At 51.2% G+C, this 15,269-nt stretch overlaps 8 protein-coding genes across 8 annotated transcripts; 4 read left to right on the top strand and 4 right to left on the bottom strand.

Annotated features, from left to right (window-relative positions):
• Positions 1–10: 10 nt before the first annotated feature.
• Positions 11–1,472, bottom strand: BO94DRAFT_539708 (uncharacterized protein). The gene is made up of 3 exons (XM_025612759.1): positions 1,016–1,472; positions 819–908; positions 11–792 (listed from the first exon to the last, which is right to left on the bottom strand). Exons 1-3 carry the CDS (start codon positions 1,366–1,368, stop codon positions 372–374), a joined length of 864 nt encoding a protein of 287 aa, XP_025462729.1. The 5' UTR covers positions 1,369–1,472; the 3' UTR covers positions 11–371.
• A 90-nt stretch (positions 1,473–1,562) lies between these two features.
• On the bottom strand, positions 1,563–3,207 carry BO94DRAFT_526617 (putative methionine permease; the record flags this gene model as incomplete). Its single annotated transcript, XM_025610356.1, has 4 exons — positions 1,563–1,698; positions 1,742–2,142; positions 2,190–2,897; positions 2,938–3,207. The coding sequence occupies 4 exons, from the start codon at positions 3,205–3,207 to the stop codon at positions 1,563–1,565; spliced, it is 1,515 nt and encodes a 504-aa protein (XP_025462728.1).
• A 686-nt stretch (positions 3,208–3,893) lies between these two features.
• On the top strand, positions 3,894–5,389 carry BO94DRAFT_502212 (zinc-binding alcohol dehydrogenase family protein; the record flags this gene model as incomplete). Its single annotated transcript, XM_025609449.1, has 4 exons — positions 3,894–4,103; positions 4,149–4,189; positions 4,233–4,672; positions 4,720–5,389. 4 exons carry the CDS (start codon positions 3,894–3,896, stop codon positions 5,256–5,258), a joined length of 1,230 nt encoding a protein of 409 aa, XP_025462727.1. The 3' UTR covers positions 5,259–5,389.
• Positions 5,390–5,772: 383 nt separating this feature from the next.
• Positions 5,773–7,372, top strand: BO94DRAFT_539707 (LLM class flavin-dependent oxidoreductase). The gene has a single exon (XM_025612758.1). It carries the CDS (start codon positions 5,838–5,840, stop codon positions 7,290–7,292), a length of 1,455 nt encoding a protein of 484 aa, XP_025462726.1. The 5' UTR covers positions 5,773–5,837; the 3' UTR covers positions 7,293–7,372.
• Positions 7,373–7,466: 94 nt separating this feature from the next.
• Positions 7,467–8,218, bottom strand: BO94DRAFT_266884 (uncharacterized protein). Its single transcript, XM_025606530.1, has 3 exons — positions 8,112–8,218; positions 7,924–8,068; positions 7,467–7,879 (listed from the first exon to the last, which is right to left on the bottom strand). Exons 1-3 carry the CDS (start codon positions 8,118–8,120, stop codon positions 7,641–7,643), a joined length of 393 nt encoding a protein of 130 aa, XP_025462725.1. The 5' UTR covers positions 8,121–8,218; the 3' UTR covers positions 7,467–7,640.
• Positions 8,219–8,559: 341 nt separating this feature from the next.
• BO94DRAFT_628236 (uncharacterized protein) lies at positions 8,560–9,529 on the top strand. The gene has a single exon (XM_025617469.1). The coding sequence runs from the start codon at positions 8,613–8,615 to the stop codon at positions 9,498–9,500; it is 888 nt and encodes a 295-aa protein (XP_025462724.1). The 5' UTR covers positions 8,560–8,612; the 3' UTR covers positions 9,501–9,529.
• Positions 9,530–9,594: 65 nt separating this feature from the next.
• BO94DRAFT_266872 (alpha-keto acid decarboxylase family protein) lies at positions 9,595–11,450 on the bottom strand. The gene has a single exon (XM_025606529.1). The coding sequence runs from the start codon at positions 11,389–11,391 to the stop codon at positions 9,670–9,672; it is 1,722 nt and encodes a 573-aa protein (XP_025462723.1). The 5' UTR covers positions 11,392–11,450; the 3' UTR covers positions 9,595–9,669.
• Positions 11,451–12,236: 786 nt separating this feature from the next.
• BO94DRAFT_526606 (glycoside hydrolase) lies at positions 12,237–14,674 on the top strand. Its single transcript, XM_025610355.1, has 8 exons — positions 12,237–12,465; positions 12,545–13,058; positions 13,100–13,183; positions 13,229–13,305; positions 13,350–13,382; positions 13,429–13,568; positions 13,617–14,129; positions 14,233–14,674. The coding sequence occupies exons 1-8, from the start codon at positions 12,264–12,266 to the stop codon at positions 14,620–14,622; spliced, it is 1,953 nt and encodes a 650-aa protein (XP_025462722.1). The 5' UTR covers positions 12,237–12,263; the 3' UTR covers positions 14,623–14,674.
• The last annotated feature ends 595 nt before the right edge of the window (positions 14,675–15,269 follow it).

Below are 15,269 nucleotides of genomic sequence, written 5' to 3'. Positions count from 1 at the left end.
CCTCTTCAGGGTAGTTTATTTGGGGAAATTGATGATTGTTAATGTTGTGGTTGTGGATCCTGCCATTCTCCCTCTGTCTGGTCTGTGCCGGGCTTAGCCTTATCGATATCGATAGAGATAGATAACATCGGAGCCCTAACTCATGCTATAAGACTTCATATATCTCTCCAATTGAAAAAGAGGAAGAAAGAAGAAATCCCTCCTCTCCACACCCGTGCTTCGCGAAGCGAAGCACATTCATCCAAGATCATTCTCATGAATCTCCCCCAACCCTAACTAAATATTAACAAAAAACGATTTCATAAACATTCTCTCCTGATAGGAAATACCCTACTCTTCTGACCCCGTGCTTCGCTCCGCTCAGCACCGAGTCAATCAAGATCATCCTCATGAAACACCAAAACCCTAACCTCAATACTCTCCCTCGCCGGCTCCCCCTCCGTCCCCGGCACCACAAACGCACTATGAGGCACTCTCCTCGCGCGTCCATCCGTCTTCGAATCAAAACACTTAATCAACGTTACCAAATCCGGTCCCTGTCGATGCCGATAATACCATTTCACGTCTGGATTCGGCTTCACGGAACAGGTTTCTCCCTCTCGATCGGGGTAGATCAGTTTGGTTGGGATGAGATCGCTATCCGGGACGGTATGGGCGTCTGCGACGGCGAGGGGATCCCGGGTGATGGTTTTGATGGGTCGCCAGACGTTGATGATTTGGTAGCGCGATTTGAGAAGCGATGGGGCGAGGTCCGGGAGGTGGTGTTTTACCCGTGCGGTGGAGGCCGCGTAGCTTTGGTCGATGTGCACGCGTTGAACCGGGGTGCGGAGGCTGGATGGGGGGTGTTGGGGGTGGAGGAGGGGCGGCGGATGGTGTGGTCGAAGATGAAGGTGCGGGTGCAGTTGGTTCTGTTCATTGATTAGGGTTAGTGGTGGTTTGGGGGTTTGTGGTGGGGATGGTAGGGATGGATGCAGTGGGAGTATTGAATGTACGGGAGAAGGGGAGGGGGACGCACGCATCTTTCAACAGCTGGTCAATCTCCGGATAATACTCTTGTTTAATCTTGTCCTCGTCAAGAAAGTCCTTCTCCGCACTGGTATGGTAGTAGAACTGGAATCCGTTGCCATCTAGTGTATAATCCAGCTCGTGGCCACTGACATCGTGGATAGTCACCGGCAACACGGCACTGGGTCGTTCGTAGCTAGATGGAACGCCCACGTAAGCGGGAGCCAGGTGCGATCCATCCGGAAGCTCTTTGATATAGTTAAGGGTGGTCTGCACATGGTGCGGGCCGGAAGATCCGGTAACGGGTTTCTGAGTGGGTAGGGTGGTATTCCCCGTGGGGAGCTGGACTGCTGCGGAGGCCATGATGTATACCTAGGAAGATATTGTGAATGGAAGTGAAGTATGAGGATGGGTTGCTATATATGTCAAACCAGTGCTGCAGTGCTGCTGCTGCAAGCACGCCATCGATGCGAGTTGTGGTACATGCTGATAAATCCAACTCTGGGTGTGGTATGCACCCGCATTATTAATGCTGCATGAGCTCATCGATTTCTAATCTACAAGGATGATCGCACAAGCTTGGTAATCGGAGTCCCGTCATCCAACACCTCCTCTTCTTCCTCCAATTGATAGCCCCCCCAGCGTGGTAGTAGCACCGTCCATACATACCAGTAGAGAACGCCAAACACGATCCTGATTCGTTAGTAGTTGAATCGACCAAGAAGGGATTACGTACACTCCCATCCCGACAATGGCATATGTCGCGTAGAAGAAATTCACGTCGCTCTTCCCGTCTGCTGGAGGGAAGAATGGAGCTGCCAGCAAGGTCACGCAGATTACCACGCGTAGCCATACAGCTGGTAGCCAGGCTTTGAATGGCCGCGGAAGAGACGGTTCGCGGTATCGTAGAAGCAACAGGCCGCCTGCAACTGCCAAGCTGAATACCTGTCCGGGGTAGCCTTCGACGTCGAGAATGAAGTTGTACACATCTCCTTGTGGTGGCAAGGCGATGACCAGCAACGAGGGAATGTAATGCACGATCAATCCCCCTAATGGCGCGCCAAATGGTTTCGAAGATGACAGAAGCCGGGACCACGGCAGAAAGCCCTGGCGGGCGATTTCTTGATTCACCCGGGCCTGATCATTAGATACATCGTAGATTTATCAAAGAGGAGGAATCTTACCAGTGCATAAGTCACCACCATGACATTCCCAGCTGCCGAAATGGCTATGGCTAGCGGAAACAGAGTCCGTCCGACGTTGCCAAACAGCCGCTCAAAGAGTAACCCTGCCACCAACTCTCCGCTGTTCTTGATATCCTCCAACGGAACGATCAAGAAGTATGAAATGTTGGCAAGAAAGTATAGAGCTCCCGCCGTGAGTAGCGCTGCCGGACAAACTGTCAGCACCGTTCGCACCGGATTGTCCACCTCGCTGAGCACATTGTTCACGTTGTTCAACCCAGCATACGAGTAAAACACCTTGAGCAACGACGTCGACAACAGATTCCAGCTCCAATTGGAATCCTCCCACAAGGTATCCCACGAAAACACACTGGTTGCCGGGGCATCGGAACCATACGGATGCAACAGAATGACCCAGATGCCTGTCAAAGAAATCACCCCGATCAGGAAAATCTTGACCCATCCCAGTGCATTCTGAATCCAGATGCCTGTCCGTAAAAAGCAGCCATGCACGATCGTCACAGCCGTCATCAATCCCACTGCCAACACTTTGTGCTGAAACTCCGTCGGCACCACATTAAAGGCGAAAAAGGTATACTTGGCGAATACAATACAGTTACTCGCAGTGAAGCCGAGAACCACTGCCTGCACTGCCACCATGGTCGATGCCAGAAACCGAGGACGCGGATAGGTATATTCCAAATACACCTACACAAGTTAGACGGGACTGACACGGCGAGGAAGCTACCTTTTCTCCGCCTGATCGAGGCAGCATGCAGCCATATTCCATCGACACGGCCAACGAGCAGGCAGCCAGAATGGTCCCGACCACCCATATTGACAGCGACAATCCGACGCTGCCGGCGGATTTGACAATGGTACCGGGTGTTGCGAAGATGCCGCTGCCGATAACCCGTGAGACCACCAGAATGTATGCGCTCATCCAGGTGAGATGTTTTCTCTGGTGAACAGGGGCATCACTAGTTGCGCCCAACAAGGGCTGTCGTTCATGCGTCATTGTTAGATAGACGATTCACCTCAACCTCAGTCAGGTGTGTGCGAAGTTCATTTGAAAACATGGTGCTGGAAATCAGGATGGCTGGCAGGCACGTCATTCCGACCGCAGCTTGTGTTTACGTCCTGCTGATAGCATGGCAGCAAGGGATCGTGGATCGAATCAGATGCCGAGTATAGATTCCTTGATAAGCAGCACAGCATAGTGACCTTCTCCATTGCACGGTACTTATGTTGGAACCTATTCACCTTGAATTGTTCCACTAGCCAAAGAGGTATCTATGACTATCAGTGATGGATCTCTCGGTCGCAACCATACTTCGATCACATCATATCGGATGAAATGATGCCAGCGCCGATCCTGATTGGCCGCTGTCTTCCCATCTGTTGAAGCATTGAATCACCACTACAAAGTATACCAGTTATTGATCAGGACAGTCCAATTTTTCGACAATCATCATTATCTCAAAATTAGAGCATGATAATAATATCTGGTCGGGATACTGCTTTGATGCACCAACTTTATCACGCCATCGCGACCCCGCCCTGCGCCATCCGCTCCAGCATCACGAATCCGGCCTGCAAATCACGCCGATCATCGTTATCTGAGCATGCTCTCGGCCGGTACATGCATGTATATCTGCTGGGTGTACCTCGATTCTTCCCTCAGTATGCAATACTGCCATAATGATGACAACAACCTATACTGTACCTGCCGAGGAAAAGTACCCGACGGTTTTCCATCGGGAGATTCTGCTCGAGCAGCGTGATCCTTATACTTTGACGCCTGCAGTCCCCACTCAGAGTGCCCTGTTGTTGAACGGTGTGGGTGAGCAATATACCCTGGTGACCGATCATGCCATACCAACCATCACCAAGCGGGAGGAGATCTTAGTCAAGGTACGCCCCCCCTCTTCCCCCTGGAGCACTATCTAACATCCCCAGATCCAAGCCGTCGGTCTAAACCCCGTCGACTGGAAAGGCCCGTAAGTCGACCCATCCTACACAAATCCCCAGCTAACCCATCAGAGCATACAACTTTGGCATCCCCAGTCTCCCATGGATCAACGGTCGCGATCTGGCGGGTGTGGTGGTACAAGTGAATGAGAACAGTCGGGTGCGGGTGGGCGACAGGGTGCTCGTGCCCTCGACAGACTACCGGGATATTCGGAAAGCAGCGTTTCAGGAGTATGCTGTTGCTACGCACTTTAATGCGGCACGGATTCCGTCAGGGTCGGGCGTGCATGCATCGGCATCGTTGGGCGTTGCATTCGTGGCATCCGTTCTAGCGTTGGGAGTATCGCTTGGGTTAGATTTTACGGGCACTCGCTGCCCAGGGCCAAACCTCCAGGATACAGTCGGTCAGCTGGATATCGAAGGAATCCCGCAGGATATTCGAGGAGAGTGTTTCGCATCGTCTGAACAGCGGGAACGTCTGAAGCATGGAGACTGGATTGCCATCTGGGGAGGTGAGATCCCACCCCACCCCTAGTGAATTCACTGCTGACGAGAGTAGCATCAACGACAACCGGATACATCACTCTCCAACTTGCCAAGCTGGCAGGGTTACATGTCATCTGTGTAGCGGATATAGCCCGGCACGGGTCACGACTCCACCAACTCGGGGCGGATGTTCTCGTTGATCGACAGAATACTGAGCGCGCGGTGGATATTATTCGAGGTGTCACGGGGGGGAAGTTACGGTATGCCGTGGATATTGTGGGGGCAGAGACAGCGGGGTTATTAGAGCGGACGTTGGATGATTCGCTCTATGAGGATGGCTCTCATGCTCATTTACTGGGGTTGACTGGGCTGCCGAAGGAAAGGAAACCAGGTGTGGTATATCACACTGTTCCGATCAAGTTGTTTCATACGTCGCCGGTGGTGGGTGAACAGATGGTCTCCTGGTTAGAGGGATTGCTGGAGACGGGCACATTGCAATTACCGGAGATTGTTCGTCATGAGGGGGGATTGGGGAGTATTAATGATTCGTTGGAGGTGTTGCGAAAGGGGAGTGTGTCGGGGAAGAGAATTGTGGTTGATTTGGGGGATTAGATGTACATGCATGATTTGTATAGAGGAATCGTGCTTTATTGCAGTGGAAGATTCAAGGGAGCCCATCTACCATAATTAGGGCATCCACCCACCCCATCCTCACCTAAACCATCATCAACACATCACCATCACTATCCCCAAAGAAAAAAGAAAAATAATCAATCACCATTATCTGAACCAACCCCGATCCCACCCGCAGTTAGTTACACAAACTTACCTACCCCTCTCGACTGTCGCAACCCCTCTCCCGAGCTGTCATCATCACCACCACATCTCGCGCAATCATCCGGCAATCGCACGTTCCCCTGCCAAGTCCACCACCACCACCACCACAATCCCTGCAAGACAATCTCTCGGGCGAGACCGTGTGAGGGGTAATTTTGACACCTACTTGTTCTGTTGATAATTTATCTGTTTTGCAATTACTTGCAAATTTCACAAGTCGAGTGGAGGTAGGGATACTATTACTTATAAATTGAGTCGCCCGTTGTATCCATCACAGCTAACCCTTGCTACTGAATCAATTCACTCTTCTATTACATTTACCCTAACAACCACACCTACACAGCCACCACCAAAATGACCACCTCCACACCCACTCCCCAAAAGAAAAAACTAATCCTCAACGCCTTCGCCATGCAATCCCCCAGCCACCTCAACCCGGGCCTCCACCGCCACCCCCGCGACCAAGGCCGCCACTACACCTCCCTCACGCACTGGACCAAACTCGCCCAAAAACTCGAATCCGCCAAATTCCACGCCATCTTCTTCGCCGACGTGCTCGGCGGGTACGACGTCTACAAAGGTCCCTCAAATCTAACCCCCACTATCCCCGCAGGGGCCCAATTCCCCATCAACGATCCACTATACAGTATCCCTGCTTTGGCTGCCGCTACTGAGACGATATCCTTTGGTGTGACTGCGTCCACGACCTACGATGCACCATACGCCATGGCGAGACGGTTCTCCACGGTCGATCATTTGAGTAATGGTCGGGTGGGGTGGAATATTGTGACTTCGTATTTGGAGTCCGCGGCGAGGAATTTCGGGCTGAATACCCAGGTTGAGCATGATGAGAGGTATCGCATTGCTGATGAGTATTTGGATGTGGTTTATAAGCTTTGGGAGGGGTCGTGGAGGGATGGAGCTGTCACTGAGGAAGGGGAGAGGGATGGGGTAAAAGGGTATGCGGATCCGAAGGGGGTCAGGGAGATTGGGCATAAAGGGAAGTATTTCTCTGTTCCTGGGCCGCATCTGTGTGAGCCGAGTGTGCAACGCACCCCGTTTTTGTTGCAGGCGGGGACGTCCACTGCCGGGAAGGCGTTCGCGGCGAAGCATGCCGAGGCGATATTTCTGAATGGGCAGACGCCGGAGTTGGTGCGGCCGTCGGTGGATAGTGTTCGGGAGCAGGCGAGGGGGTTAGGGCGGGATGCGGCGGAGATTAAGATTGTGGCGGGGGTGTTGGTGATTGTTGGGGCGACGGATGAGGATGCGAAGAGGAAGTTCGAGGAGTATACGAGGTTTGGGGATCAGGAGGGGGCGTTGGCGTTGTTTGGGGGGTGGTCGGGGTATGATTTGAGTAAGTATGATGAGGAGCAGGATTTTCGGTTTGTGGAACAGCCGGCTGTGAGGAGTATGGTGAATCATTGGGCGAGTACGGTGCCGGGGATGGAGGGGAAGAAGTGGAATAAGAGGACGATTGCGGAGTATTTGATTCTAGGGGGGAATGGGGCCAAGATTATTGGGGGCCCGGAGACGGTGGCGGATGAGTTGGAGAGGTGGGTGCAGGTGGCGGATGTGGATGGGTTTAATCTGAGTTATGCGAGTGTGCCGGAGACGTTTGATGATATTATTCAGTTTTTGGTGCCCGAGTTGCAGAGGAGAGGGATTTTTCATACCGAGTATGAGGTCCCTGGGGGGACGATGAGGGAGAATATCACCGGGGTGAAGGGGAAGACGAGGTTGGATGAGTCGCATCCGGGGGCGAGGTATGTCTGGAGAGAGGGGGAGGAGGTGCCTGGGTATGCGAAGTGATTGGAAAGGAATTGATGCTGTCGGTGTTTAGGGTAGGTAGAGAATTCATGTTTTATAGTGATGATTGTCTTGTCCGCATGTTGGTTCTGTAAGGGGCTTCGGGGGTTTATAGGTGAAGGATGCAGTAGCATGTAGAAATGAATGCCCTGATGAAGATAGAATTGGGGGAGGATGTGTGAGAAGCTCATGACTAGAAAAGACATATCTTAGGGGTAGGGAACAGCTTCAAAGATAGATAGATCCAACAGAAGATATCAGGTAATCCTCTTGACTACCTGCTTGAAGTCACCTCTGGTTGTGATCTTGACAGAAAAACCTCTTCCAGTCGATCACAGTCCAACATCGTAATCAATATTTATCCCGGTAATCAACATCCTCCCTGATTGCTCGGCCTATACCCCTCCCCAAAGCTCGGTCGTAGTGGAACAAGATGAACGAGATGAGCAACGACAGTGCCATAAAGAACACCATGACGAGAGGAAAGACGAAGAACATGACAAGAAGGAATTGGAGAACGAACCGTCCCAGAATGGGATACAGCTCGATGATCGTAGAGCCCAACTGGCCCAGCAGTCCCCGTCCATCACCTAACAGGTTAGCAGTGAAGAGTGAAGCCAGACCGGGTGCTTACAGATGCCAGCCATAGGCGGTAGGAATATCAGGCCAATGACAGCCAGAATCGACACACCGAGGCATTTGGTAAAGGTTTCTTCGAGTTCCATTGTTTGATTGCTGTGATTGCGGTCGAATGGGTTGCAAAGATGGGATGAGATGGTCTGGAGAGATTAGCGGCGTGTCATCGTTGGACTCGGAACTGACTTCCATCATGAGATAGGGCTGTGCTCATAGTTTGTGTTGACATCGGCCGAATAGGCAAAGACCGCCGTCCTAATTGTGGCACCGATCGATTCCCATCGTGCATCAAGATTAACATGCCAGTCATAGACTCCACCATGCGCTGCCTGAACGCTAAGACCGTTCATCAAACAAATCAGTATTAGCCATATTTAACCCGCACGGTCCCTGACACCGCACTCAGCCTTGTCCGAGGTTCACGAGGCTGGGTGTTGGCCAACTTAGTGTGCATAAGCGAGAATTAGCCTTGTGCACGCATCCAACCACGTGCCTGCATTGGAGATAGCCAAACTTACCACTGCCCTAATTCTCCACTAGACAGGGGTTGCATAGATTAGTGCTTGGGCAGTCATGCTAGATAAGAAGTCTCCCTCTGCCCCTGATGGCCATTGGAAATCGTCCGGGAAATCTCCCCCATATCTTGTCGGGCCACAACCACCAAGACCATTACTCTCCATCATCACAATGACAACCACAATCACACGCACGGTGGCAACCACCACGACTGCCTACCTCTCTCTCCTCGATACCGATGGAGTCCCCATAAATGACGGCATATTTGTCGACCAAGCAGCCAGCATAGTCAGCGTCGATCGCAGCCGAAATGAAACCACTGCTATTCTTAATTGCATGACCGATGACCTGGACATATGCTCCTTCACCCTGCCGGGTACGGTGCTCATAGGGCCCTCCACTGTCGTATTCAGCGTGACCGACACCACCACCACACCTGTTACAGTTGGGACCGAGCCGGTGTTGATTTACGGTGTATGGACCGAATGGATTAACTGTGAAATCACTTCTTCCGCACAAACCGCCCGGTGCGTTACGAGTTTTGAAGAGTGGGAGTCGTATAGCGGTGACACGTCATTGTATACTACGGTCGCCAGTCGGAATTTATCGGCCATTACTTACCTGGATATTCCGATCACAGCGGGTTTGGAGAATTTGATAGTCTCCGCAACTAGTACTGCTGCCTCCACGGTCTCGTCCACGTCTACGGCCGCACCCATGGCCACATCCACGGCCACGGGAACCGCTTCATCGTCAACCTCCGGACAGCCACAATCCTCGCGAACTAGCTCCAAGGCATGGATTGCAGGTCCAGTTATAGGTGGGCTAGCAGGGTGTGTTTTGATAGCGGCGGCAGTGTATTGGTGGATGCGACGCAATCGGCAAGCGGCAGATATTGCTCAAGGGACAGAGAGCCCATCGGATATTCCATATAAAGCGGAGCTTCCGGCGGATAATGTCACGGCGGCAACAGGACCGGTGGTAAGGGCTGAGTTGCCTTCTCCTGATGTGGACGAGCTTTTGGTTCGAGATCCGCAGAGAGTGTCTGAGTTAGCTTAAGCATGAAGGGTCGGTGGATACCTGATGAGATATGCAATAGATACTGTAATGATAATGCATAGTCATGTGACAGGGTGTACGCATATGCGCAGCCCAAATGGTTAAGGAAGACCGATGAATAGATGAGATGAATTATGATGTAGTAGATGTCTTATGCTGGTATAGATGTCTACAGTCCGTCACTCGCTTGTTGCTTCTCTATCAGCATCGACAACGGACCCGTCGGAGCATCCTCTCGATCCATAAACACTTCGACCATCCGCAACTCCTTGCCGTTACTCACTGCCTCGCTGGACAGAGCGTCCTCCAGCTCACGCCAGGTTCGAGCCGTGCCGGTAAAAGTGTCTTCACTCGCGCCGAAGAAACTAGGAGCCTGTAGGTACCTCCATCGCGGAACATCATTGTATCGCTGCTTACGGCCGTGGATGCACCGCTCAATCGTGTATCCGTCATTGTTGATCAGGAATACTACCACATTGAGCTTGTGGTTGATGATGGTGGCCAGTTCCTGCGCCGTCATCTGGAAACTGCCGTCGCCGATCAGGAGAATCGTGCGTGCGTCTTTAATCCCGTGGTATTTGGATGATGCCATCAATTCCTCCTGTGCTAGGGCCGCACCCTGTGCTCCTGGTAGCATATACCCGATGGACAACCAGGTCACTGGGGCAAAGATGCGGGTGTGTGGAGGCAATGCCATTTCTCGTACACCATAACCTGCCGTGCCGGTTTCTCCCAGAACAATATCACCCGGACGGAGAAAATTGGCAAACAGCCGCCATAGCTTATCCTGTGTGATTGGTTTACTGCCATCGACATCCGAGAATGAAAGTAGCTGGTCACGGGGTAGACTGGGGTAGGGGTTGTAGTGGTGGATCCTAGAGAGATCGATATTCTGCAAGAGGAGGTGTGTGATGAGCTTTGCTGGAATATCCCGGACAATGTCGGTGCCGAACTTGACTTCCGTATCGGTGAACAAAATGGCGTTTTCGGGGTTGGGAATGGTGGTGTAAAAGTAAGAGTTGGTGGAGCTGAAATGAGGACCGAAACATAACACTAGATCGGCCGAGTTGAAGAATTCTTGGACTTCAGCAGGCTCATAAGTGCCTCGGTAGATTCCGTGAACGTTAGGAGCTGTCTCATCAAGCAGACCTTTTCCAAACACAGTAGTCCAGGTCGGCCAATTGGTGGCATTCACGAGCTTCTGCACCTCATCGACAATGCCCAAAGGTCGAATCTCCCCATCGACGACAATGATCGGCTGCTTTGCAGAATTGATGCGCTCCACAATACGAGCTACCACGTCATCCTGGGTCTGAGAAGGAACAACCTCTGGCTGGCTAATCGCAACCCCAAGTCTGTCATCCGCCACGTATTGGTCCACCATATCCACCGGTACTTCAATGTAAACCGGACGACTGTGAAGGAGACACTGGCGCAACACCTCGTCGATCTGTTCCGGGCTGGTACGAGGGTCTCGCAGGCTGGCCTGGGCGACTGTCAACTGCGCGTGGATCTGGGCAAAGCGTCCGTATTCGCCGTCGTTGAAGGTGTGGTGGATCAGTTTGCGTCCGGCCTGCAGCTCCCGGGAAGGGGTACCGACGATGTGCACGACCGGCGCTCGTTCAGTGTAGGCCCCGGCGATCGCATTGACGGCGGAGAGTTCTCCAACACCAAAGGTGGTGACGACTGCTCCAATGCCTTTGATTCTGGCATACCCGTCGGCAGCATAGGCGGCGTTCAGCTCGTTGGCGTTGCCGACCCAGCGCAACCCGGCAGGTTCGACATAGTCCAGGAGGGTTAGGTTGAAATCGCCAGGAACGCCATGGACAGAATCGACGCCCAGCTGGCGAAGCCGGCGGAAGAGGTATTCGGCGATTTTAAGGGAAGGCATTTTGGTGATGAGAGCAGAAACAGGAATCCAGGAAGGCCCCCTCTTATAAGCGATAAGACATGCCGCCGATAAGCGATAAGCCGGTGTTACCCCTCTTCCCGTGACTCCGACGGCGGTCCGCCACCAATCACGGAGCTTGCTCGGTCCACCCGTCCCGGTGACTTGGAAAACAATGCGCCCTGTCAGCTACAAGTGAAGGACAGTAGGAAGATTCCCAGCTCTGGAATTACCAGGGTGACATGTAATTTATTGGCATGAAGGGAAGCAGCTCACTGAACATGCAGTGAAACAAGAACTGCCTTCACGAATTCCTGTCAGCCAGTCAGCTGCTGGCTCGGCTAGAGTTGCCTCTTTCATCCAAGGCTCCAAGGCTCCAAGGCTCCAAGGCCTTCAACGCCTTGGCATTGATGATGCATCAGAGACACAATTGGATACTCTCGGATGCATCTTCATATCAATTTTCTTAGTTAGTCGAGACAGTTTATTCTTTCTAGTTCTCCCTTATGGGTCCAGTCTTTCTGTTCGTCCTAATCTCATCACAATAAGACCTCACCCCTGCGCTAGTATCAAACGAGGACAACTCTCTTGTTTGACAGCTCGTGGCAGCAACCCGCAACCCCTGCAGGAACAATAACTTTATCTCCATACAGTTGATGATCTATATCCTCGAATCAAAAGGTCCCACGATAAGGTTCTCGGGACTGACATCACTATTAGAATGAGGTCGTCAACCACATGCCCAATGTGCATGATGTCATTACCACAAGACTTAAAGCCAATGCAACCCTGCAGACAATGTACAGGGCTTCCTCTAGCATGATCTGGGATCGTTCACTCGATCTGAAAAGCCAGGCAAGCATCAATGCTACACCATGAAAGGGCTGGTAAAATGGCTATATGTCGCAATGACAACATACCTCCACCAACTCGTTCCAAATAACTATGACCGTCCGGATTTAGTAACCAAGGACAATTCTGCGACCGGGAAAGGACCCCCTCCTATCTTGCTCAATGTCCAACGATCCGGTGGAAACCAGTCCAGTCCTCTGTTGTATGGTATCATGTTTGAGGTAGGTGCTTGAGGCAGCCCGGAACCACGCTAATGAACCTAGGAAATGGATCATTCAGGTACTGTCTATGCCTCCTCTGCTAGATCTTGCTGATTGGCCAGGCGACGGAGGCATGCATGGGCAATTGCTTCAGAACAACGGGTTTCAGGGGGATAACCCCGGTCTTACCGCATACAAGGCCATCGGCGATGTTGACCTCATGCAGGACATGCGTAATCCAGTCAGCAGTGCAATCACCTCCTCATTACAGGTCTCTTTGCAGCCAGGGGCAAAAGGATTTGTCGGGTTTGCCAATACGGGCTACGACGGTGTGCCTGTGATGAATGCCACGTATTCGTGCGAGTTCTGGATGATGGGCGACTACTCGGGCACGATTATGTTGGAGCTTGCTGGCTCGTCCAATGGAAAGATCTATGCCTCTCATAATATGACCGTGTGGAGTTCCTGGGAGAAGTTCACCAAGCACCAGACCTCATTCAATTCGACTGCTTCTCCGGATGGTGATAATGAATGGCGGCTGCTGTTCAATGCATCGCAGATGTCTGGAACGCTAAACTTCGGTTTGGTGCAGTTGTTTCCCCCTACATATAAGTCAAGGTATGTTCCCTACATTATAATGACATTTCTCATATGACTAGAGCCAATGGACTGCGGAATGATGTGGCCACCTTTCTCGAGAAAATCCATCCATCGTTTCTCCGTTTCCCAGGCGGGAATAACCTGTACGTCTTGTCACCCCGGCTATAAGCATCATTGACAAGAGATAGAGAAGGCCTTCAAATCGATAGTCGATGGCAGTGGAACCTAACCATTGGGCCCGTTGTCGATCGTCCTGGAAGAGAAAGTGAGCGACCCAAGACACCATCACTAAACAGCACTAACCGTCAGGCGACTGGTTCTACCCAAACACCGATGCACTTGGTAAGCCATCCATACATCGGCCACCTACTTCGTCTAACCTCAACAGGTCTAGATGAATACCTCTGGTGGTGCGAGGACATGCACATGGAACCCGTCCTCGCCGTCTGGGACGGCAAATCATACGGCGGCATCGTATCACAAGACGACCTGGAGCCCTACATTGACGACATTCTAAACGAACTCGAGGTATGCCATATTCCACCTCCAACCATCAACCACCAACTAACCGCACAGTACATTCTCGGCCCCTCCAACTCCACCTACGGAAGCCTCCGCGCAAAACACGGACGCACCGACCCCTGGCCACTCCAATACATCGAAATCGGCAACGAAGACGACTACACCGGAGGCTGCGACACCTACCCGGATCGATTCATGCAAATCCACCACGCCATCCAAACCAACTACCCAAGCCTCAGCCTCATCGCATCCAACCTAGACTTCCTCTGTCTCCCCATCGATCCCCCATCCGGCCTCCTATACGACTACCACTATTACCGCAAACCAGAAGACCTCGTCTCCATGTTCAACTTCTGGGATAACCATCCCCGATCCCAACCCGTAATTATCGGTGAGTATGGGTGTCGAGATACCGGCCCTGCAGAAGGAGATGGACCATACTGGTCCTCTATGCAATGCGCCTGCAGCGAAGCAGTACATATGATTGGTCTGGAACGGAATTCTGATGTGGTGAGAATGGCTGCGTACGCACCGTTACTTCAGCACTTTGGGTTTACTCAGTGGTCGGTAAGAACCCCTTTTTATTCCAATATCACAACACACACACATACACACACACACACACACACACAGAGAGAGAGAGAGAGAGAGAGAGACTGACTGATATGAGCCAACCCTCTTCGGTCTCGACTCCACCCCCAACTCCCTAACCCCATCGCTATCCTACTACGTGCAGAGAATGTTCTCCACCAACCGAGGAAATACCATCCTCCCCGTAAACACCACTACCGCATCTCACCCACTCTACTGGGTTGCGTCAAAAACCAACAAGACATACTTTATTAAACTAGCAAACTACAGCCCGGAGAACCATACCGTCCATATACACGTCTCGCATACCGAATCAGGACATGTAGAAGTACTTTCTGGCCAACAGAACGCAACTAATCTACCGCATAATATCACTATCCAACCAAGGGTGAAGAATATTACTAGCTCGAAGGGGAATTATACTGTGGATATGGAGCCGTGGGGTGTTGTGGTGGTGTCTGTATCTTGAGATAGTACTATTCTTACCATAGTACCGATTAAATTATATGCTGAATTGAAAGACAAGGGTCGAAGTGTACTTTAGTTGAATAGAATAGAACTTTATCTGTACACCCTTCCTTCTTTGTAAATGGTATTTAGTTATGTATAATAACGATGCTAATGCTAGTTCCGATGGGGAAATCATGGGTATATTCCATGCGGGATCTTTTGGGGTAGCGCGTTGCAGATTTAGTTAGTGTAGTAGATATATATTTGGAATGGGATGGTCATCTTTGACTAGATGGATGGGTGGATGGATGGGACTCTATATAGCAATAGTCACGTGGCCCAACCCTTAGGCACTTACATTATGGTATGTGTAGAAATGAAGGGGATGTACTCCGTATCCGAACGGATGATAATTGTATTGTATTATGGAGACATGGCATTCTTATTCTTATGATTGACTATCCTTCAGGTGAGGAATCAAGGTCGTGAATGTTCTGAGGTGGGTGTTCCTGGTGATTTGTACTCAGATCCATGGGTAGAAGTTTGCTACTAGTGTAGATCCTATAAATTAGAGTTAGGTGATCTACTATATGTAATCAATGGAAAAGGAATTGGGAACAACTATATATTAGATGATCCTCGTCCAAATCTATATACTAATATACT

Source organism: Aspergillus sclerotioniger, assembly GCF_003184525.1.
Source record: "Aspergillus sclerotioniger CBS 115572 chromosome Unknown BO94scaffold_38, whole genome shotgun sequence".
NCBI lineage: Eukaryota > Fungi > Ascomycota > Eurotiomycetes > Eurotiales > Aspergillaceae > Aspergillus > Aspergillus sclerotioniger.
The sequence above is the reverse complement of the archived record's forward strand: the minus strand, read 5'-3'. Positions and strand labels throughout refer to the sequence as shown.

Coding starts and splice junctions, on each gene's coding strand:
- BO94DRAFT_539708 (XM_025612759.1), bottom strand. CDS start 1,368: ATGGCCTCCGCAGCAGTCCAGCTCCCCACGGGGAATACCACCCTACCC. Junction 909..1,015: donor GACCAGCTGTTGAAAGATGC/GTGCGTCCCCCT, acceptor ATCAATGAACAG/AACCAACTGCACCCGCACCT. Junction 793..818: donor CATCCAGCCTCCGCACCCCG/GTTCAACGCGTG, acceptor CATCGACCAAAG/CTACGCGGCCTCCACCGCAC.
- BO94DRAFT_628236 (XM_025617469.1), top strand. CDS start 8,613: ATGACAACCACAATCACACGCACGGTGGCAACCACCACGACTGCCTAC.
- BO94DRAFT_539707 (XM_025612758.1), top strand. CDS start 5,838: ATGACCACCTCCACACCCACTCCCCAAAAGAAAAAACTAATCCTCAAC.
- BO94DRAFT_266872 (XM_025606529.1), bottom strand. CDS start 11,391: ATGCCTTCCCTTAAAATCGCCGAATACCTCTTCCGCCGGCTTCGCCAG.
- BO94DRAFT_526606 (XM_025610355.1), top strand. CDS start 12,264: ATGAAAGGGCTGGTAAAATGGCTATATGTCGCAATGACAACATACCTC. Junction 13,383..13,428: donor CCCAAACACCGATGCACTTG/GTAAGCCATCCA, acceptor TAACCTCAACAG/GTCTAGATGAATACCTCTGG. Junction 14,130..14,232: donor TTGGGTTTACTCAGTGGTCG/GTAAGAACCCCT, acceptor GACTGATATGAG/CCAACCCTCTTCGGTCTCGA.
- BO94DRAFT_266884 (XM_025606530.1), bottom strand. Junction 7,880..7,923: donor ACCGCCTATGGCTGGCATCT/GTAAGCACCCGG, acceptor CTAACCTGTTAG/GTGATGGACGGGGACTGCTG.